Source organism: Macrobrachium nipponense, chromosome 9 (assembly GCF_015104395.2).
Source record: "Macrobrachium nipponense isolate FS-2020 chromosome 9, ASM1510439v2, whole genome shotgun sequence".
Lineage (NCBI taxonomy): Eukaryota > Metazoa > Arthropoda > Malacostraca > Decapoda > Palaemonidae > Macrobrachium > Macrobrachium nipponense.
In genome coordinates this window covers 11665919-11690142 of record NC_061110.1, presented here as the reverse complement: position 1 = coordinate 11690142, position 24224 = coordinate 11665919, and the positions used below count along the sequence as shown (strand labels likewise).

Here is a 24224-nt window from a genome sequence, read left to right as displayed (position 1 = left end):
ACTTTTTATCACAATATCAGCATGAAACAAAGGAACAGGTCGGATGCTATAGAAATATTATGTACACTTCACTACCTATGTGTATAGAGCTTCAGTTCCCTATGAAGCAGAGAGATAGAGGTGAGGTAGTCTTCTGGAGTGCTCATCAATGTGTCACTCTCTACAGGGACAAATGTTATCTGAGTAGAACCACCTCCTAAGTCAAGAGCCACTAATGTTTCCTTGGCATCACCACCTACACGATCTGAAAGTTAAAAAATCCACACCACTGAGTCAAACAAAAATGAACTGAAAAGTACTGATGAGCTAAAATAGATACAATCACATTACTTAATAATGCCACTCTTACAGGATGCACTTTCCAGAAATGAATATTCAATAAAACATATACTGTTAGAGAATATGTAATGATATCCAGAAACAGTAGAACTAAATGATAATTTTTAAGTTTATCTCTGAACCGTTGGATTCACTAACACCACACGTACATACAGAAAATGGGCTGCTACCTTTAATCAGATGAGACATTGCCACACTATGTAAGGACAAGAGAATTCATCATAAAATGTTAAAGGTATCATAAAAAAAAAAAAAAAAAAAAACTTGGAGAGAAAAAAAATTCTTTTAGCCTCATTTCTCTTCTTCTCCCTGTATACATCTCTATCTTCTTCCCTGCCTGTACTACACCAATCCTTGAAGATTTTCTTCATCTTTTCAACTACCATTTGTGCATCATTTCACCTTATCCCTTACGTGGTCACACTACATACCTCTACTGCTGCCCTCCATTTCTTGATGTCATATTTTCTGATCATACTATGGTTAAGGCATCTCTTGAATAATAATTTGGGATGGTATTACTGGTACCTTAATAATTTATTACTATTTATTTTCAACTATTTAGTGTTAAATGTGATTAAAAATTATATTATGATACAATAAAGTTTCATACATACTTACCTGGCAGATATATACTTAGCTGACAACGGAGTCTTAGCTAAGTATATATCTGACAGGTAAGTTGATTGTATGAAAACATCATCCAGTAAATCCAAGAATTAAATTTTTCCTTGAGATTGAAAAAAGTGAAGAAAGGTTGACAAAATGGCAATGATCAATTCATAATAAAGGATCTGAAAATGACAAACAACTGTAAATCAAAATCAACAGTCTGATAATGTAGCACAAATTTGTCAACTTGGGATACGAACTCCAAGAACCTACCCATAAGATAATTAACAGTAAACCAGGAGAAAATTCCTTCATCTCGACCATCCATTATACCGACAGAGTTGTCCGTAGTATGGAATCCTGATCCACCCAGTAATTTTCGAACCTGAAAGAAGAATTTTAAACTTTTGTAAAAATTAAATTAATATCTAAGTACAAAGTGATATTTCCCGAATTTCAGAATTAAAAATAAGGTCACTTCTTAATGGAGGATATCCTACAGTATATTGATTGTATGACATGTTTTCACCGATTTAAGTGTGTGGGGAGCAAGCAAAATTTCTGGAAGACTTCACTAAACTGATGATCGTTTTGCCAACTACCCGTAAGTTTTGCGATTGTTAGTGATTACCTTCCTGATTTAGAAAAATTCAGGATAAATTTACTGCTGAAGTGGCTTTCATTTAGTAAAGTGCTATGTTATTCACTAGATCAAGGACCTAGCGTATAACTAGATGACAAATAAAGCACAGATAAAAACGTATGAATTGATAAATAAATGAGCCTATTCTAATTTCATACATGTGACACATTATAAACTCAAACATATGATACACTTCATCCATTCTTTTTAAATACATACACCTACCCACACATCTACACATACAAATGTCTTCTTTAATTTTAATCCCAGGGTGGAATGGTCTTAAAATGAACATCTGATAAAAACACCAGTCTGAAAAGTGAATAGAATAGAATATAGAATTTAAGCCAAAGGCCAAGAGCTGGGACCTACCTATGAGGTCATTCAGTGCTGAAATGGAAACTGAAAGATGTAACAGGAAGAAAGAGAATATGAATGGAGGTACAATAAAATGAATGAAAGGGGCTGGAGCTTGGGGCCAAAGGGATGCTGCACAAAACCTTAAATACTAATGACTACAGTGCACTACATGAGGTGGACTGACTTCACTACCCCTCTACAGGGTGAAATGTGAAAAATAATGACAGCCTACTTACTTCTTGCAACAACGCCTCCGCCTTTTCCTCTGGCAACAACCGAAGTCCAGCAGTTGCTTTTAGCACCAAAGGTGTGGATGACCAGTGTTCTTGAGGTATTCGACCTTTCGCTAGTTCAAGGAGTGGAATCAATGACTTAGCACCCTGAAATGAATGAAATACCTTGAAATTCTTAACTTGATATTCCAAAAATCAAGATCTTGACAACTTTGATGCTGGACAACACTAAAAAGGGATTTTGACGAAGGAAAAATCTATTTCTGGGCGAGGGGCCTGTGTCGCCCAGTGAAATAGGTTCCTTTGATACTATTTCTAGGTATAAATATTGCTATTCATACCAGAGAAAAAGAGAAACGTTAGTGCCAAGGTAAATTAGATTCTAAAGAATTACTAAAATTCCCTGTTCATTGAAATGGCTTGAATTTTTAACATAACTTGGGTATCATTATCAAATACTAATCTAATAAGACAATAAAATTTCAAAATCTAGTGGCTCATAATTCAGCACAACTAGTGAGGTACATCCCTATAACAATCCCCAAATTAAAGAATAAATGTTATTATTCATACCTGAAAAGGCTGAAATTAATTTTGAATTAGTTCTTTGGTTAAAACTAATAAATATCACATGGTAATACTGTAAATACAAACTTTCAAAAACCAAAATAAGGCAAATGACTTGGAAATGCAACAAGAACGAACTGGGAGCCCCTGCGCTTCACTTCCAAGGAATTACTAAATATAAACAAACTTTATATTTTTAAAGTTGTTTAACCAGACCATCCCACAGGGCTGTACTTAAATGAACCAAGTATCTGAGCAAGTGAAGCTCAAAAGAAATTGAACAGGAGGGCAAGAATGGACAAAAATAAGGGTTTCTTATTAAGGTAAACGAGGGGTAGCAGTTGTTGGCCAAAAGGCGACTGTAAACCAATTTATATGACATACTAATATACATTCTATAAAGTAAGTATAGTATGTGATGTTTGTAGAAATCTGGATTAATACAATGCTATAGGAAAATTGTGCAAAAATCATGAATACAAAGCAATTATATACAGGCAGTCCCCAGTTAACGGCGGGGTTCTGTTCCTGTCTGAGCGCTGATAACCAAAAATTGCCAATAGTAACCAAAATTTGCTCATAATTTTAGTAATATAAGGCGTTTACGACATCATAAGCACCAATAAACTGCTTATTAGCGCTGTTAACCACTTTATCGGCACAGATAAACTGCTTCCTGATGTCGATAAACTGCTCATCGACGCTGAAAATCGCTTACCATCGCCAACATTCTCATAAACGACGTTGTTAACCAAGCGCCATAAAGCCAGCGCACCATTAACCAATGCCGCCTATAAGTGAGAACTGCCTCCATTTTGTTTGTCCAGAAAAATTAGTACAGTAGTGCCTCAGGATACAAAATTAATCCGTTCCAAAGTGGCCTTTGTACCCTGATTTTTTTGTATCTTGAACCACATTTTACATGTAAATTGTCTAATTCGTTCCAAGCCCTACAAAAACACCCCAGTAAATTTTATAAAAAGCTAAATTGACCAATAAACAATGAAATACAACAATTTGGACCATAAACTACATATACTACTATATGTACCTGTAAATAGAGTGTATTAGTGTACATGGTACAAGAAATACTGTACGTACATACGTATGTAGTAAAATGTAGAACCTTACCTTTCGAGTGAGGCGATCTCCGAAAGTGGCAACAGAGGAGGAGGATAAATGGCAGAAAACATTAACACTAAACTTTACGAAACACATTAACAAATGGCAGAAAGGATGGTGCCTATCGTCAACGGATTTTGGCCGTATTCCTTAGCAATCACACTCAACCGCATGCCAGCCTCATACTTCTTGATTATCTCCATCTTTGTCTCCATAGAAAGCATCCTCTTCTTTCCGTGAACTTCAGCAACTTTCTTGGGACCCATGACTATAATTAGGTTACTAATTAAGTTCTCACACAACACAATAAAGTACAAAGCAAAATCACTAACACGAATTTACATTGACAAACGAAATCGTATATGTGAACGAACGAATTCCACGTGCGTACGATAACGCTGGTGTGACGAAGTGGCCGAAGGACACCTTTACGTAGAGCATGATGGGATAGATGCTGACCAATAGGAAAGCAGGATCTTACGGCGATGACTAGCATCAGGAACCAATGGGAGAGTGGGAGTATAGTAGCGAGTCTGTAGAGTTAGAGGCGCTCGAGTTTTAAAATTGTTCTTGGTGGTCTGGGCGAATCTCCGGACTTTACAGTAACACCCTTTCGTAACCTGAATTATTTTCGTATGCAGAGGCAAAAAAATCTTCGTCTTTGCTTTCGTAACTTGGATTTTTCGTAAGTTGGGACTTCCGTATGTCAAGGTTCCACTGTACTGTATAAGACACTTTGCATGTCCAGAACACTAACAACTATAAATATTCTACAAATATACCCTTAATATGTTGATTTTCCTTAAATATGTGAATATACCAAACAGAAATAAAATTGTGCCCATATAAAAGGGGGCCAATTTTAAATAGTAGATATTTGTTATTCTAAGATAACTGAATCTAATTTATTAGATTCATAATGTAAATGACTTTAGTACACAAGAAAAAAAAGATAGCAGACATAAATAAAAAAACAAAAATTAAATAACTTCCAATACTACACTATAAATCACACCCAAACCAATGAACAAAGAGCACTGAAGAGACATACCTCCTCTGGATTATCCGCATAGCTGGACAAGCCAGGCTTGACTTCATGCCACAACTCATCATCCAATTTCAAGGATTTATCTGAAAAAAGTCCAAATTCTCAAGGGAGGAAAAGTCTGCACTAATCAGTAACTGCCCTCAAAATGTTTCATAAAATGGTAACCAGAGTGTCTGCATTTCAGAACAAATGCAATATGGATCACACAAAATAATTACCTGTTAGGCAAACATACTACATAATAGAAATTAAAAACAAACCAATTTTCAACTCATGATACAGACAATGGAAATCAGTATTTATGACCATATTACTTTACATCAGTGGTTATATAGGACTGAAGTAAAATAGAAAATAAGACATACAACACGTAAACAGGAATTTTACAAAATACAAAATTTCAATATAGTATTATTACTGTCAAAAATATACAATACATGTACTCAGAAAAGTATCATTACTAATTTTTAATAAACTCGGCCTTGGAACATTTTTTTATACAGGTGTGAAAGAACGACTTCAAAATGAATTATGCTTTAAAGGAAGTTACTAATTGGAGAGTCATATTCATCTTGTGAAACACACAAGAGCAGCACCCCACATTAGTGCCTTAGATCCTCTCCTACTTTGTATAAATCTTACTAAATAAGTTACAACTCAACAAGCTATCAAGTACTTAGATGTGCTGTGCATAATGCAAAATCAATTGGCTCATCAACTGTTGATTTTAAAGTTTTAATATGCCAATACAATGCTTCACAATAGTCGTATCAACTTGCACACAGATCCTGAGAAAAACCTTCACATTCAAAAATGTTGCGCCATACGTACACTGCTCATAGCTTTCAAAATCTGGGAACCCAATGTTGAGAATACTGTATATATCTAACATGTGAGCAACTGCTAGAAAATTTCAAATGTTCAAAAGTAATTATTCAACATGAATATCACATGATTTGAATGTCTGCATCATGAGTAATAACAAGCAATAGAGCAATTCACCCATATGCCCTCAGGAAATGACCAAAAAGTTAGTTAACAGTCTACTACAATACAGAAAGGACGAGTTAAACTTTGGAAATAGTACATACTGTATTTGCTGGCACATAAGGAAAACTTGCAAGACTCTCCCCAATACTGGGGAGCATAATCTATAAAAATAACAAATGCACCTATCTGCCCTGATTTTCACAGCCCCTGACATTACAGCTTACAGTTGTCCTTTGAAATTTGTAGTTTGTAGATGTCAAATTTGAGGATCTCCTTATTTGCAAGTTTATATTTATGGCTCGTAAAGATACTTAAAGTTCAATAATACAAAACAGCATTGTTTTTTAGTACGGTGTAAGAACTTTTGTAAAATTATACAAACACTACAAATACTGCTGAATATTTTTGGAAAATTTCTTTAATATCTTTAATTTTATATTAAATGCTTATAATTTATGGTGTAGTAAATAAAAAAACAGGCAATCAAAAACTTGTAGAAGTATATATGCAAATTTACTAAACATAACTCTCTTCCTATGCATAGCCTACAATCACACACAACACCAATATGTCACAATACTACACCAGATTTTCAATCTCATTGAAAGATATTTAACACTAACATAATCAGTATGTATGTATGTATGTATGTATGTATAGTATGTATGTATGTATGTATGTATGTATGTGGTAAATTTACTAAATTATTTCACCAAGGGTCTACATATTTCCTTTGCACTATCGAAAATACAGTAAACTACACAACTATACAACTACTACTACAGAGTTCAGAACCTTTTGTCTTTCTCCACTTAGCATTCAGCTCTGGTGGTGAATTTATTTGATGTGTAAACACAAAGCATTGGTGTCAGCCTAGCTTTGAGTCTCTCTTCTTGTTAGCATTCATTCCTGTTAATATACATTTGTTTATTTCACCTACTTTCAAAGATACAACTTTTTATTATCATAAAAAACTAAGTATTTTCATAAAAGCACCACAAATAACAACAGAGCAAGACAAACACTATGTTTTTGAGCTTGTATACATATCAGAAATAAGGACTAAGGGGCTGTTACGAAAAAAATACATCCTAAAGCAAAAATTTAACTTTTTCCCAGTAATACTGCAGTGCTCAGGGGTTAGTGACTTTGGTTTTGACCAGTTTTACAATACATAAAGTAAAGACTATTAATGTACAATATTTGTGCTACCGTATAAGGCTTCTGAATATTTGTTATGATAACTACTGAGACTTGTTAACTATAAAAAATAATCTGAAGGTACATCAATTCCAGCCTAATGACACTGAAACCACTAGCTACTAATATCCTAGAATAAGCTATCCTAGACCTATGAGATGGTCAAACTATAACAGACTCTCAAATTTGCAGGGTTGATCTTTGTAATGAAAATAGAAAATTCATATCAAAGTTCTGGAATATATTCTGTTGTATGGGGGTTTATGTCTGCAGAGTCTATCTTGCTGTGCAAGACCTCATTACTTTGTGTTTACAGCTAGAGCTACTACTTTATGCCAAACATAAAAACAATCAGTTACTCAATACCTCCTAGGACTACAGTTGTATCACCTTGTAGGGAGCAACATAAATTTCCTTTACCTTTTTTGATAAAAAAAAAGTCTTATATGCCAGCAAATACAGTAGATAATAAAGTAGTGTGAATGTATTACTGTAAAGAAAAAATATATGTATTTTCTCTTTCGAGAAATAAAAAATGATAAAACTATCTGGGTAACAATAAATGAAATCGAGAAACTCTGCTTCTTGAGGAAAACAATGAAGCAATGGGGCCTCAGAAAACCTGCAATATATCTTGAAAACAGAAAATGTCATTTTAAAAAGTTCAAACATTAAAAGCAAAGATGTTAAGCCTTTTAAGGCATACAATCATGAAACACCAAGCTGATGTTTTAGATAATATAACCTGAAGTTCAAAACAAAAATGCTTCATAGGCAAATAAGGATTTTAAGTGTAAAGCGCCTCTAAGTTATATTAATGTGCAAAAATTCCTAACATACGGAAATTACTCAAATAACTTTGAAATTCTGGTGACATGATTTATAACTATGATCTGAAAAATGACTTGAAATAAGTATAGATAATCATTAAAGTTTATCATTAGTAAAAATATTACATTTAGATTTTAAACAGTACGTTATCAAAAGTACAATCAAACAAAGCAATACTCAAGAAAACTAGGAAAAATACATTTAAATAACTATAGAGCAAAATAAAAATCCTTTAATCATACATCTTTTGTAACTAAAACAAACCAAAATGTATCTACAGGATAAGAATTCCATAACATTAAGAACAATTAGCCCTTAAAATAGCCACTACATGATGCATATCAATACAATATCAACACAACAAAAGGTTAATATATGCTATTTTGTTTTGTCCCTCAACGACAATGCATTAAATGTACAGGCATTATGGTTAGTACAAAAAAAAAAAAAAAAAAAGAAACAAGATAGTCTCCTCTTGATTAGAAGGACCCCAAAAATATCAAAACTAAAACACAATCATAAGTCCACTTGTTAGTTATGCAACTTCAAATACAAGGTAACTACCTAGGAAATAAGATTAAATGGCTGTATGCAGACGACAATTGTTATGCAAGTCGTTTTAGCCAATGGGGAGGGAACCAAGACCATGTCCTGAAAATGGGAATGAACTCAAATGACGGAGTGGAAAGTAAACCTATTCGGGTGAGAAATAAGAATCCTTGAGAACATTGTCATAAATAAATTATAATAAAAAGAAAAACAAAATATAACAAAACCATGTGGTATTTAACACTGAAAATAAAGACTGTTCAGCCCAAAGAAGAACTAGGAGGAGGAGAAGCTTCTATAATGAATCTCAAACCAAATGTGAGTTATTGTATGCTGTCTTCTAGTACCTGAATTCTGCAAAAGCTCAAAGCTTATAATTATGTACAGAAAACTTCTTTTGACATTTTTTGGGGGGAATTGAATGATCAATACTACATAGAAAATATGACAATGCACGCAACACAACACTTTAGTGCACCCTAATAAAAGCAATCTGAAAAATGAAATGAAACCAATACTAACAGTAGTATGTAATGTAAAATCTTCAGTAAAAACCATAGCACAGCAGATTTAAACTCTAACAAACTTGCTAAATAAAAAAGATGCATGATAGTTAGCCCATCAAACTAGCAACTCCTGGATCGAAAAAAGTAGCTGAGGCATGACCCAAAATCTGAACACCTGCATTAGCTTAACAATTCACGATACAGTAACTAAACAGACATGTCCATTAACTCAATAAATCATTTTGAACATCAGTTGCAAGGCCAAAACTGAATTTTCAACACACTTATAACTCACAAAAAAAACCATATTTATGGTCTTCAAAAGTCACAGACAGCAGTTTTTTTCCCAATAGACAGAAGAACAGTAATTTAACTACCCACCAGTCTAGGGAGAAGGTACTTCTTATGAGTTTATATTGAAAATATTAGTTTTATACAAACTTACTTCTTTCACCATCCACCCATCACTCCAGTCTAGAACTTTGTAAGAAAGTTCTACCTTTAGAGGTTCCCAAATTGACCTGTAACATCCATGGAGAGATCTTGGGATTATGATAACTATGGACCTAAGCCTTTGGTAAGTCCATGAAGTCAAACAAGAGAGGGAGAGCTTCGGTATAAGTAAAACATGAAAAACTTTGAAAATTTGCCTTTTTCATCGATATAAAAACCAGAGCCTTTAACATACTAAACAAGTGTTCCTAGTGGCAGCTGAAAATGCTCACTGAAATCTGGAAACAAGTTAGTTTTAAGGTGAATGGCAAAGTAACTCCAGTCAGCTATAGGTATTTCATCACTTTCCCCTTCAGTAACAGAGAATATGCAAAACTACCATTAGACATCAATGAAAATGATATCACCAAATAATCAGACTCCCACGCCAAAAATTGACTAATCAAATCCTATTGGAGCTATAACAGTAGATGACTGCGTTGGAAGAACAAGACCAGGACATGGAACGTACATAATAGAAAAAGTGACAAGAAATTAGCTAAAGCCTTACTCGCAACTGAAGCAGCAACTTCAATCAGTTTATCATGCCATTACCGAGGGCCTCAGCTACTACATGGGTATTCATGATGAAAAAAGAAGGTATGTACACACTTCTCAGGATTCTAACTTCAATAAAATCATACCAAGGCAAAAATCAATCTTCCTAAGCCCAAGAACCACTCCCCACCTCTCCTAAAACCAGATAAAAACTTGAATAAAAGCGCCTCACCATCACCAACTACCCTCTCACCATCATCTTGTCCACCATCCACTAAATAATGTAATATAAGACTATTGACCTTTCCAGTAGTAACCAGCCCGAGAAGAGTCTACTTGAGACTCAGAGGTCTGGAAAAACTAACCCCTATTAATAATAATAATAATCCAGTATGTAAATACTAATAACCGAAATAACTATGTAGACAAATCCTACAGTCAGCTACTGGAAACTGGAATTACCTAAAGAAGAGTTATACTGGCTAACTGCTCATTAACTAATTAATATCAAACCACAAAAACTGATTTAAAAACAACAAAAAATTTTTAAATATTCAAAAATTCTAAATAAACACTGATACAAAGCTTTCAATAACTCGACGTGTACAGGCAGTCACTGGTTATCTGTAGAGATTCCATTCTCGGCGGGGTACTGAGAAACTAAAACCACCACTAACCAAAACTCGGGGCTTTATGGCGCTTAATGGCGCCGAGTTTCAGTTAATGGCGCGTCTGTTAGGTATGCTATGGCACCATAACTATTATCGGTACCTTATGACACCAATAACCGAAACTCAGCCCGATATGGCACCATAAATTGCCAATTTCTATTGCTAGACAAGCGCCATAAAACCAGACCGTCATTTACCAAGTACCGGTGATAACCGGGGACTACCGTTTATGTTTATAAAGACAATTACCCCCTGTGCACGAGATCAAAGTAGTAAATGTTTAATATTACGTACTTCCACTGTTCTTCCATTTCTTAAGAAAAAAAAGACTAAAATTTATAGGACATTCAGACCAGAAAATGTGGGCTACATATGGATGGATGGATTTGAGGTGAACCAAATAAAATGTAAGTGTAATGTAACTTATCCAAACCTAGTATATTACTTGATTCCTACCTGTGTTAGCGAAAGACTTCATGGCTACTGCCTAGGAGCCCGTATCGCTTCAAGAGCCTCAGCGAGGTAGTGACCTCATGCTAAGAGTTCTTGATGGTCTGTTACCGGGGTCTTACCCACTTACGCTTCAGAACCTTAGGATCTTTGTCAATGGGGTCCTACCACCCCTTACATGACAAAACACCTTGCCTATTGGCATGATCATAGAGCACGACACTAATCCCGATCACCTGATCCTCATTGGGGTTAGTACTACGATTGAAAGGATCATCCCCGGACATCCTTTCAAGCAACCCACAACTCAACAACAATATTAAAACTAATTATTAAAATATTAAAAACAAATTTAAGGATCAGCGTCTGCTCCATTTCCCAGCATAGTATCCGCTGATACATAAGGTCCAGAGAGAAACATTTATCGTATGTATCTACATCCTTTAAATAGTGGGATGCAAATACTGAATTGCACCTCCAATAAGTTGCTGCTAAAATGTTTCTCATGGACATATTCTTCGTAAAAGAAAGGGAAGTTGCCACAGCCCGGACTTCGTGAGCTTTCACTCTCAGCAGCTTTAAAGAGTTCTCTTGGCAATTCCTATGAGCTTCGGTAATTACATTTCTGACAAAGAATGCCAGTGCGTTCTTTGACATCGGTCTCTTGGGGTTTCTTACCGAACACCAAAGACCTTGTCGACATCCCTGAAGCTGTGTCTTCTTTTTCTAAATAAAATTTTAAGGTCCTGACTGGGCAAAGGGACCGATCCAACTCTCTTCCTACCAGAGAAGAGAGTCCCTTGACTTCGAAACTTCTAGGCCAAGGTTTAGAAGGGTTCTCATTCTTCGCTAGGAAAAGATCCTGGAAAGAAATGACAGCCGAGTCTTTTCTAAATCCCACCCGAGAGTCCAAAGCATGCAATTCACTGATCCTCTTAGCAGTTGCTAGAGCCAACAGGAATATGCATTTGCTAGTAAGATCTCTGAATGAGATTTTATCTATAGGTTCGAACCTGTCCGACATCAAGAACTTTAGGACAACGTCCAGGTTCCAACTCGGGGGAATTGATGATCTCAATTTCTTAGTCTCGAAAGACCTGATGAGATCATGAAGATCCTTATTATTCTCGAGATTCAGCCCTCTGTTTCTAAAACAGCTGAGAGCATGCTCCTATATCCCTTAATAGTTGATACGGCCAATTTGGATTCTTCTCTTAAGAAGAGGAGAAAATCCGCGATTTCGGTTACAGAGGTATTGGAAGAGGACAGCTTCTTCGACCTACACCATATACGGAAAAACTTCCCACTTCGATTGGTAGACCCGCAGGGTAGAGGCTCTGCGGGCTCTAGCAATTGAAGTTGCCACTTTCTTTGAAAAGCCTCTCGCTCTGACCAGTCTTTCGATAGTCGAAAGGCAGTCAGGGAGAGACTTTGGATGTTTTTGTGGAACCTCTCGAAGTGGGGTTGTCTGAGCAGATCTGTCCTGTCTGGTAGAGATCTGGGGAAGTCCACCGTCCATTCCAGTACCTCTGCAACCAGATTCGGGAAGGCCAAAAGGGAGCAATTAGAGTCATTCTCATTCCTTCCGATGCCACAAATTTTCTTACTACTTCCCCCAGCAATTTGAATGGGGGAAAGGCGTATGCATCTATGCCTGACCAATCCATGAGGAAGGCATCGATCGCTGTGGCTCTGGGATCTTCTTCTAGCGAGCAGAAGTTGTCTTTTTTCCTGGAGAGGAACGTGGCAAACAGGTCGATCTGGGGTCTCCCCCAGAGTGACCATATTTGTCTGCAGACTTCTGAGTGGAGCATCCACTCTGTCGGGAGAACCTGGTTCTTTCTGCTCAATCTGTCTGCCTTAGGTTTTTTACTCCTTGGACAAACCTTGTACGCAGAATAATGCCCGTTCCTCTGTCCAGGTTAATAGAGCTCTCGCTATTTCGTTCAGAGAGAAAGAGTGAGTGCCCCCTTGATTCCGGATGTAAGCCAGAGCTGTGGTGTTGTCGAATTGACTTGAACTACCGCCTCTCTGACTTCCGCTTCGAAGTATTCCAGGGCTAGATGAATTGCCAGGAGTTCCTTCGCATTGATGTGCAGAGTAGTTTGTTGTCTGGTCCAAACACCTGCTACTTCCTTTGGACCCAGTGTTGCTCCCCAACCTGTTTCCGAGGCATCGGAAAACAACACTCGGTGAGGGTTCCGAATCAAGAGGGACACCCCTTCGTTCCTTGTTAATGGGGTTAACCACCACTTTAGGTCTGATTTTATCCCCTGTTGGATGGGAAAAATGTCTGACAAGTCTCCTGTCTTTTGACTCCACATCCTCTTTAGATAAAATTGCAGAGGTCTGAGATTTAATCTTCCCAGGGAAATGAACTGCTCTAACGAGGAAAGGGTGCCCAGCAGACTGAGCCATTCCCTCGCCGAGGTCCGTTCTTTCCCTAAGAAGTTCGAGATCTTTTCTAAGCCTCGAGTAATTCTGTCTTGAGATGGAAACGCCCGAAAACCCCGAGAATCCATCTGTATCCCCAGATAGACTATGTTCTGTCTGGGGATCAATTGTGATTTCTCGAGGTTCACGAGCAGTCCCAGAGATTTTGTCAAGTTCAACGTCTTCTCCAAGTCCTTCAAGCACTGAATTTCCGATTTTGTTCTTATTAGCCAATCGTCCAGATAAAGGGATATATTTATCCCCTCTAGATGTAGCCATCTCGCAACGTTCATCATTAGCCTCGTGAACACTTGAGGGGCCGTTGAAAGGCCGAAGCATAGGGCTCTGAATTGGTATACTTTCCCTGCATCATGAATCGGAGATATTTCTTCGATGATGGATGCAGGGGGACATGAAAGTATGCATCTTGTAGATCTAAGGAGACCATCCAATCTCCTGGACGAAGAGCCGCAAGAACCGATTTTGATGTTTCCATAGAGAACTTTGTGTTCTCCACAAATCGGTTCAATGCGCTCACATCCAGGACCGGTCTCCACCCTCCCGAGGATTTCGGAACCAGAAAAAGACGGTTGTAGAATCCTCGGGTAATCCGGATCCCGAACCACTTCGATGGCCTCCTTTTGCAACATCTGTTCTACCAGTTGCAATAATGCTTCTTCTTGGCAGAGTCCCTGTATTGGGCTGACAGTTCCCTCGGGTTCGTAGTCAAGGGAGGTCTGTCTCGAAATGGGATCATATATCCCTTTGTTACCACGGAAAGGGACCAAATTTCTGCCTGTCTCCGAGCCCATTCTTCGGAAAATTTCCGAAGTCTGGCTCCTACCGGTGCTTGAAGGACTGTTGTCTCATTTAGCTCTCTTGATAGGTCTGAAGGAAGGCCTACCTCTCTTCTGCACTCCTCTCTTCTTAAAAGAGGGTCTGGCCGAGGTACTTCCTCGAAAGGGCTGTTGAGGAGCCCGAGTCTCTCTCTTAATAGGACCCGCAGTCCTCGATTTCTTTGCAGATTGGGCCAAGAGATCTTGTGTGGCCTTTTCTGTCAAAGAATGAGAAATATCTTTTACAAGATTTGAAGGAAACAATTGGTCCGACAGAGGAGCATACAGAAGAGATGACCTCTAAGTAGGAGTAACTGCTTTCGTCAGAAAAGAGCTAAATAAGACTCTCTTCTTCAGAATACCAGTACCAAACAGAGAGGCCACCTCTCCTGATCCATCCTGAACCGCCTTGTCCATACAGGAAAGAACACTATGAAGGACTTCTGGACTAAGAGATTCCTCCTCTTGTGTCTTTTTGGCCAACACCCCAAGGGACCAGTCTAAGAAGTTAAAAACTTCTAAGACATTAAACAATCCCTTGAGGAGATGGTCCATCTCAGAAGTCCCCCATGTGATCTTTGCTGATGACAAGGCTTGTCTCCTAGACGAATCTACCAGATTCGAAAAATCTGCTTCGGCAGTGGACGGGAGAGCTAGACCCCGTGGTTTGCCAGTCTCGTACCAATTCCCTTCTTCCCTGATAGTCTGGAAGGAGGGCAGGTAAAGACTGTCTTCCCCGCCTTCTCCTTGGATTCCAACCAATTTCCTACGAATCGGAGAGCCCTTGTTCATGGAAATGGTTGGCTTCATTTTAATAAAAGATGATTGTTTCGGGACCTTCGTGCTTGTAAACAAGGACCTTGGAGAAGGAGGAGCAGTAGGGCTTAAAGAGTCCCCAAACTCTTGAAGTAAGAGGGCTGCCAGCGTCTTGTAATCTGACAAACCCGGAGCCGAGTGATTTTCAGAGTCCGAAATCTCTTCCAAATCCAATTCCGAAGAGGATTGTTTATTTCCAGTAGGAGACTGGCCTCTTGCAACATCCACCCCACTCTCGCAAGAACGACGACCGCTTGTGCGATAACTTGCGTCCCTACGAGAGATAGGTTGATCCTGCAAAACGACCTTATCCTTCTCCTGGCAAGAGCGATGGCCGCTTGTGCGACACCTTTCTCCTCTGTCAGACGAAGGATGTCCTCTCCTATCGCTTTCTCCGGAACGACCTATGTCCTGACAAGGAATACGGCCGCTTGTGCGACAACTAGAGTCCTTGTCAGGTAAAGGTTTATCCTTCCGAAAGCCAAACAAATCTTCCTGGCTTAATTGTCTTTTGGAAGAAGTCCGTCTCTTATTTGTCACTTGTGGCTCATTGCGCCGGGTTGACGCTCGTGATTCCTTGCGCCAAGCTGGCGCTTCTGGCGCATTTCGGCAGGGTGGCGCTTCCGGCGCATTTCGGCAGGGTGGCGCTTCTGGCGCATCTGGCGCATCTGGCGCCTCTGGCGCTTCTGGCGCATTTCGCCAGGCTGGCTCTTCTGGCGCATATGGCGCTTCTGGCTCTTCTGACTCGTATGGAGTCTCAAACTCATCTGGCGCATCTGGCGCATTGCGCCAGGTTGGCGTTTTTGGCGCATTCTTCATACTCCTCCGAGTATAAGCCGAAACTTCCGTTTCTTCTTTCTTTCCCTTCGTCTTCTTTATAGGAAGGAAAGAGTCCTTTCTCCTGGGAGTTTCCTTAGTAAAAACTCCTACTAAGGCTGAAAGTTGCTCCTGCACATTTAGGATAATTTTTGCAGCCGCACTCTCTTTTTCCTTCCCTGATTCAGGTGAGGGATGTCTCGAAGCGGAAGGAAACTCCGATTTCCGTTTAGGAACCAATCTCCTTTTCTTCTTCTCACAAGGTGATAGATCGGAGAAAAGCTCAGGGCTTGAATCCAAAGTAGGAGCCTTCCAACTTCTCTTTAAGGGGCGTGACAGTTCATCAGAACTCCATCCCCTTACATTCGGTGAAGAATCTGACGAAGAAAAAACACTTCTTTAGGATGCTTTTTCGATAGCGATCCTTGGCAGTTCGGGTCGTCACAGAATCTGCCGAGGGGACGCCTGATCGGTGGGGATTCTCCGTAACCTCCGTAAGGCTTTCGACATTCCTTCTCCTCTGGGCCTGTGAGCTTGGAAGAGGTCTAGGCCTGGGAGCGAGACAGAGCGATCAGACGCACCCTCCACTGCACTAGGGACACTTAATTCACTACACTGTGCTTACCTTTCAACGTCAGCATTGACGTTCCATCCTTTGTAGCGCAGCTTTAAGATCTGCAATTTCCGTTGCCGGATTTGCAGTCTTGGTACTAGAGGAAGAAGATAGAGGTTTAGGGTTAGGTGTTAATTTAATAGGCTCGTTAGAGCGAGACCTACTTACGCTTCTGGAGGAAGCCTTCCTAGCCCTATCCATATCTAATTTCCTTAAATATGAATTTAAATTCTTCCATTCTTCCTCATTCATATTTACACATTCATCACAGGTGTTAGAAATTGAACATTCATTCCTTCTACACCCCTTACAGACTGTGTGAGGGTCTACCGAAGCTTTCGGTAGCCTCACCATGCATCCCTCATTTACACACTGTCTTCTAACCGTAAAGCTAGAATCCGACATCATGAGAAATATCCAAAACCAAGTCCAAAAAACAGTCCACGAAAGAGTATGCCAAACCAAAGATCCAATACGTCACAAAATAACGGCTTAGAAGATCAATAGCGATGAAAAAATACGAAAATCAAATCAGGAGTAACAACAACAATGTTGCTGTCACGGCCGATAGAGAAAATCTGTCTTAGAAAACGGGAATGATTCCTATTCCCGCCACCAGCGGCGGGGCGGTAGATCACCTGACCTACCTGTAGAGTGTGCCGCGAAATTCGAATTTCTATCGGGGACGACGGAGTCTATAGCTAAGTATATATCTGACAGGTAAGTTGAATGCATAAAATGTAAGTGTAATGTAACTTATCCAAACCTTTAGTATTATTACATGCGTATATAGTGTCCATCTACTAAGCAGCCCTTCTCTGAACAATGAAATATTAAAACACCAAAATTACCTAAACCCTATCACATTCAAAGTATGTATGTACAGTACCCTATACCAGTTCTACTGTCCTTGAAGCAGGTGTACACAAGCCAGTGCCTTGGAGTAAGTTGTTACCCATTGTGATCTTGCAAATGGCAGGTAAAATACAACTGACAATGTATCCTACACCACTCTTGTCTTGCAGCTCAATCCCCAAGCAAATACAAAAAGCTTTCTTTACAGTCATAAAACTTACTGTGACATTTAACATAATTAGCTAGAAGTTTAAAGGTTACTGTACATCTAATTTCTAACATATAAGGACCTTATGTTTTCCAATATTCTCCCAAACACTGTGGATCCTTTTATAACTTACTGATAAGTGATTCTTAAGCCATTTACAGTAGTACTTGGATGAATAATTTTTGTAAATTCTCACTAGCCCTTTTGAACTTTTTAATTTTTTTAACATATACCACAATAAAGAACACACATTCTGCTTTTAAATGATACCAGAATGAATATCACTGAATGAAAATTAACTTCACAAACAGCAAACACTTTATTAACCCTCTTACGCCGATTGGACGTATTAACCGTCGAGTCAAAATATCTCCTGTATGCCGATTGGACGTATTAGACGTCGACTCATAAAAGTTTTTTTTTAAATTCGTGGAAAAATACTTATAGGCCTACCAGCCGAAAACTTTTGAATCACGCGCCTTGGGGGATGCTGGGAGTTCACGGATCTAGGTGTTGTTTTGTTTACAATCGTTACGCAGGCACGCAAGCGCGAATTTCTTTCTTATCGCACTAAAAAGTATCAGTGACACATCTCAAAAATTATTTCGTCACTTTGACATAATTTTTGCACCGTTTTAAATTATCCGTTACATGAAGTATTATATATGAAAATGTGCGCAATTTTATGTAGAATACAACAAAAAAATACTCATGATTGTAGCTTTTATCAGTTTTGAAATATTTTTATATAAATAACGATAAGTGCAAAAATTTCAACCTTCAGTCAACTTTGACTCTACCGAAATGGTAGAAAAACGCAATTGTAAGCTAAAACTCTTTTATTCTAGTAATATTCAATCATTTACCTTCATTTTGCAACAAATTGGAAGTCTCTAACACAATATTTCGATTTATGGTGAATTTATGAAAAAAAAAAACATTTTCCTTACGTTCGCGTGGTAACTCTTCCGTAAAAAATCAGAAATTTTTTATTGCAATTGTCGAAATGTTTACACCATTTAAAAGTAGCCGTTACATAAAGTTTTATATATGAAAATGTGCGCAATTTTATGTAGAATACAACAAAAAATGATTGAAGGTTGTAGCTTCTCTCTTTTTTGAAATATTTGCATATAAATCACGATAAATAGAAAAAAAACTACGTTCAGTCGAAAAACGCAATTGTAAGCTAAAACTCTTACAATCTAGTAATATACAGTCATTTATCTTCCTTTTGAAACAAATTCAAAGTGTCTAGCACAATATTTAGATTTATGGTGAATTTAAAAAAAAAAACTTTCTTTCCCTCCGCGCACCGATTCGCGGCCGCAAATCTCCAAAATGTGTAAGTCTCATTCTCCTAATATTTGCTCCTTTTCATATCAGGCGTTTTATAGAGTTTAATATATGAAAATGTGCGCAAATTCATGAAGAATACAAACAAAAATATTTGAAGGTTGTAGCTTTTCTCAATTTTGCAATATTTGCATATAAAAAAATATATATAAAAATTTTGACATTCGGTCAACTTTAACTCATCCGAAATGGTCGAAAACTGCAATTCTAAGCTAGAACTCTTACAGTATTGTAATATTCAACCATTTGTCTTCATTTTGAAACAAATTGGAAGTCTCTAGAACAATATTTAGATTTATGGTGAATTTTTGAAAAAAAAAAATTTTACGTCCGCACGTTACGAATTCATGCATCATTTTGTGATAATATTTTTCCTGTGTTTTACAATGTGTTATATATCAAAATGATCGCAATTTAGTGTACAATACAAGGATAAAAAAGTAACTCGTTAGCTTTAACCGTTTTTCGCACAGCTCTATTTGAATACAATTATGTATGAATTTTTTTTTTTCGCTACCATATATCGCATTATTTATATATGATAATTATATTTTTTTTCATTTCTGATGGTTGCATACTAAACTTCAGGCAATGAAAAAAAAGGAGCCAAAAATGAACTCTTAATCTTGAAAACTAAGCGCGCTGTGATTTTTTGAAAAAATTATTTTTTCCGCTTCCGCGCTCACTCCGAACCCGCCTCGGCATACGGAAGACGTTTTGGTTTTTAGGGCTTCGGCGTAAGAGGGTTAACCACACCTACAACTCTTGAAGAGATATGAATTGAAAGGTCCACTGACTGAAAAGGTTAATAGATCACAATGTGACATCACCGAAGGTAAATTATAATACATAAACTGATCCAAGGATTACAAAGCCCATTATCTTCCTCATTTATTTTCATGTGATTACAATACTTTGAAGATGAAAATAAATCATCTACTAACAAAATAACTTCAAGGATTCTTTTATTTCAAACCTAGATGCCATTTCCATCAATAACACTGCAGAATACTAACTCCAGAGCACTGACTCATTTACTGTACGTATATGAATAGGCTATTATCAATGTCATCAGCTTGTACCTGGGGATGGGCCCATCACACCTAACAGCTGTGCCATGGCAATGCTACACTAATGCTAATAAAGTACAGAAAATCTGACTTACGACTCAACCTTTCATGAATCTGGTCATTGGATGTTGTGTGTACTAACTTGCTTTCACTTATTCAGTACTTCAATGTTGGTATTTGCAAGGCTGATTTACATCCTTGGAAAATTTGGTCCTGATTTGAGATTCATGTTAAATCAGCATCAGTGCACTGTACTCTATTTGCAAACTAAATCTGGATGGCTAGTGTCCATAGTATGGATGGATGTCATAACCAACCTTATCACATCTGAGATGTAATTTTAAATTATGTCCTGACATGCAGATCAAATAAATAATGGCTGTTTACTCTAGTTATTTACTGACATTAAAGGACTGTTTAAATGTCTAGAAAATCTTGGCAAAACTGACTGATAACAAAACTAGCAATAGTTACGGAATATCATGCATAATTAACACTAAACTCAACTAGATTTTCCCACATTCAAGTACCTTTAGCAAGCTTCTACAGTTCTTTACTACGGTAGTGGTAATTTTCCTTGCTAAAACTGTTCAGTTTCTAGATGGAGCAATAACCCAATGTCTACAACAGCATACAATAACTACAATTTGCATATTAATTCACATAGCAGCACCACAGACAGGGAACATCTGTGAATTCTGAGCCGTCAAGCAAGCACCTCCCAAGATTTGCAGATCTCTCTAGCATCAGCTGGAGGATGCTACTCATCTTTCAAGGGAACTCCAATCAGGAAGGGGTGAGGTCAAGACATGAGCCTCCAACCAACACCCTCCTCATACGGTAGCGCGTCTTTTCAAGGAGCCAAGCTGAGATGGGATTGCTGGTCTCAAGAGAAAGCTAACTGGAAAACAGCAGCAGTGCAATATTTTTGATGGGTTACTTTTATCACAAAGCCACTCAACAGGGCACAGTACAATATGTTCATGTAGGCAATAGTGACACATTGTTTGCACAACAACAACCATATCCTGTACTATGTCTGTCTGATATGACAGCCAAGACAAATGAAATGATGATTCAATAACATGTAACTCACAAAAGTATAAAACATATAAAGTTAAAAAAAAAAAAAAAAAAAAAAAAACATTCAACCGGCAATCCTTTGGTCAGAGAAACTTTTCAAGAGCAAGATTTATTCATGAGCATCAAAATAACGGAAGGATTAATGAATGAAAAAAAGGTCAATGTTGCCTAACTAACTCCGTGTGTTTTGTCGAGCAGTATCTAGGGTGACCATAAAAGTTTGTCTATTTACTTTATTTTGTGTTTGATCAAATAAAGCCATCTCAAGCATGTTACAAAAAGTTCTTTTTCTTGTAGGGTTATTATTCATGAGAGTTCCCAGTCAGTCAGTTTCTTCTGTGGGGGAATTATCAAGTAAATTATTTTTCTAGTTTTTGGACAAACTACTTCTTCATGTTGCTAAGCATGAAGTTGTGCATACAATCAACTATGAGCATTTCGATGAAGAATGAAAGCCTTTATAAACAGTAGTTGAGAAAGTATGAGTTAACACTAACAAATACAAAAGTCAGGGAAGACATCCTACAACAAACTCTTGAAGCTCCAATTAATTATTTTTCAAGCAAATAATATTCTTGATGTGTCTTTTTAGCAAGGTTACATAATAATTTGGTAACTATATAAGCAAAGAAAATTATTCATGATACTAAGAAGCTCGATCAATTTTTCACACTAGATTGCAATGTTCAGGTATTCAATTGATAGATCTTCAAATAAGCTACACAGTTCTGGACAGAATTGTAAACCATGAATATTTTTCTCTAACTGCCCTAGGCTTCCCATAACACTACTCTTTCAATAATCGGAAAATTATTAAAAGTTCGCCAATCTGCTTAGCTTCATACAATTTCTAATTGCTTTCTTGGGCTAAAAGATGAGTTAATTCTTTAAGCAACAAACATTCACTAGAAAAAACTTTTATATAAGATAAGTAAAAATGACAAACCTGCAACTACTTCTACATTAACTTCCCTGCATGAAAATAATATGTACAACGAATTTTTGTCCCTTTATTTTGGTAGTTCACCTATCACGGCTAATGCCATTAACTTTCTTCCATTTCTACTTAAAAGTCAGTTTAAAGAATTTCAGTTTAGTCTACAACAGACAAAAAAACTCAAAATCATATCATCAAAACAAAATACAAAAACGGTCACACAGCTTCCATTTGTCTGAAACATAACACAATGGCAGACTGACCTATCCTGATATCCGCCAGTAGGACTACAAGGTTCCTCTATTACCCCATGAAATAAAATATCAATTTTCAACATGCGCCCACAGAAAACAATAAGGAAGGACCTGACATCAAATGCATTGCAAGGTGTCTCAGAGCAAAAAAAATGGTGTGCAACATTGCAATTCTAGCTAGGACAGCAGTAAGCAGATGACTAATTTTATGCATATTGTTTTAGCCAATGGGGAATGGTCCAATACCAAGTCCTAAAAAGGAATGGACTCGACTTGGAGTGGAAAGTAAACCTGTTCAGGTGGGAAAAAACCCAGACACTAGAGACAAACAGTTCACCTGTGTCGTACATGTAATTATGCTGACTTATCCTTGCCTACATATATATTAAGTTTAATGACAAAATCCTCACAACACTCAACTTTCATATTCCTATTGAAGTAACTTATGAAGCGCATACACAAACACCAACTTAATTTCCTGATATTTTGCATTAACTCAAAACATTTACCCCTCTGCTTTAAACTAGTATTTAATTAACCTTTCTTACTACCTCTACACCAAATGCTGCAGAGCAATCATTACTTTTATGGGACCACGTTGCTAATTCCTGGCTAAAAACAGATTATGTTGGCATCATGTAAGGTAATTCTGAATCTGCGCAGTCTTATTTGTTCCTAGGAACCCATCATCATAAAATTGCCTTACTCCATGTGAACAGATCTAACCACACCAACCTGAAAAAAGTTCCACTAAGCATGCTCAACTCATGCACGACTCATTTGGATAATTTTTTTTTTGTTTGTTTGTTTGTATGGTGTTTTTACATTGCATGGAACCAGTGGTTATTCAGCAATGGGACCGACAGCTTTACGTGACTTCCAAACCACGCCGAGAGTGAACTTCTATCACCAGAAATACACATCTCTAACCCCTCAATAGAGTGGCCGAGAATCGAACTCGCGGCCACCGAGTATCAGGTCAAGACCATACCGATCACGCCACTGAAGTGTTTCTCATCTGGAAGATAAGGTGTCATTCCTCCATGGATTTCTTCAAATGTGGTTGTTGTAGGGTGCTTCCTAAGATTACTATTTTTCCCATTCTTGAGGTGAGAACTCACTTCTGCAGCACCACTCATGTAAGGGTCAACAAGATTCCCCTTAACAGACCTGTCTACTGTAGAGGGCTGGACAGTAGCTCAGTCGTTACCCTACATTCAAGAGGCAAGTTTACAAACAATGTGCATCTTGCGCCATAGTTCATGTCTTCTATATCTTTATCATCTTGCTGCAATACAGCCATGTCTGTCAGGTCTCGAGTCTCATCTAAAAAGATTTCTTGGTCTAATGCTACTTCCTCCACCGAGAGCACTCAGGGTAAGAGACGTGGAATACCTTCAGTCTTGACATTCCCTGATAAAGCTTCACCTCCACGTCTCTCCGGAGTCTCTCCGTAACCTCTGGGAGGAAAAACCTAGCCTCCTCGTTACCGGCTCCTTCCATTTTCACCTTCATTCCTCTTACTCTTTCATCTCTTCTTGCAACTCCACCACACCTTTTCCTTCATTGGAGATCATTCATTTACCAGATGCCTCTAAGTCAACTTGGCTCGATACAAGTTTTTCATTATACCTCATTCATCCATCTATGAATTAATCACTGCCTTGTTTTATGGTCTTGGCTGTTAACATGGCTGTTCCTATGCAGGTCCTGGCTCCTTTTTATGTGACACTTCTCCCCTGGCTGTTCCCACATGCCTGACTGACCTCAATTACTAAACACTCCTGTGGACTTAAATGCTCCTAATTACTCAACTTCTGATTTACAACTCTCTTA

General features: G+C 37.9%; 1 protein-coding gene across 4 annotated transcripts in view; it reads right to left on the bottom strand.

Moving 5' to 3' along the window:
* The window catches only part of LOC135218393 (ectonucleoside triphosphate diphosphohydrolase 5-like), a 68679-nt gene that overhangs the window by 18746 nt on the left and 25709 nt on the right, over positions 1–24224 (bottom strand). For all 4 annotated transcript variants that reach the window (XM_064254689.1, XM_064254688.1, XM_064254686.1 and 1 more), the window contains 4 exons: positions 4928–5007; positions 2191–2334; positions 1225–1336; positions 76–244 (listed from right to left, as the gene is read on the bottom strand). In XM_064254689.1, the coding sequence (XP_064110759.1) occupies positions 76–244; positions 1225–1336; positions 2191–2334; positions 4928–5007 (505 nt within the window). The remainder of the gene's footprint in view (positions 1–75; positions 245–1224; positions 1337–2190; positions 2335–4927; positions 5008–24224) is intronic.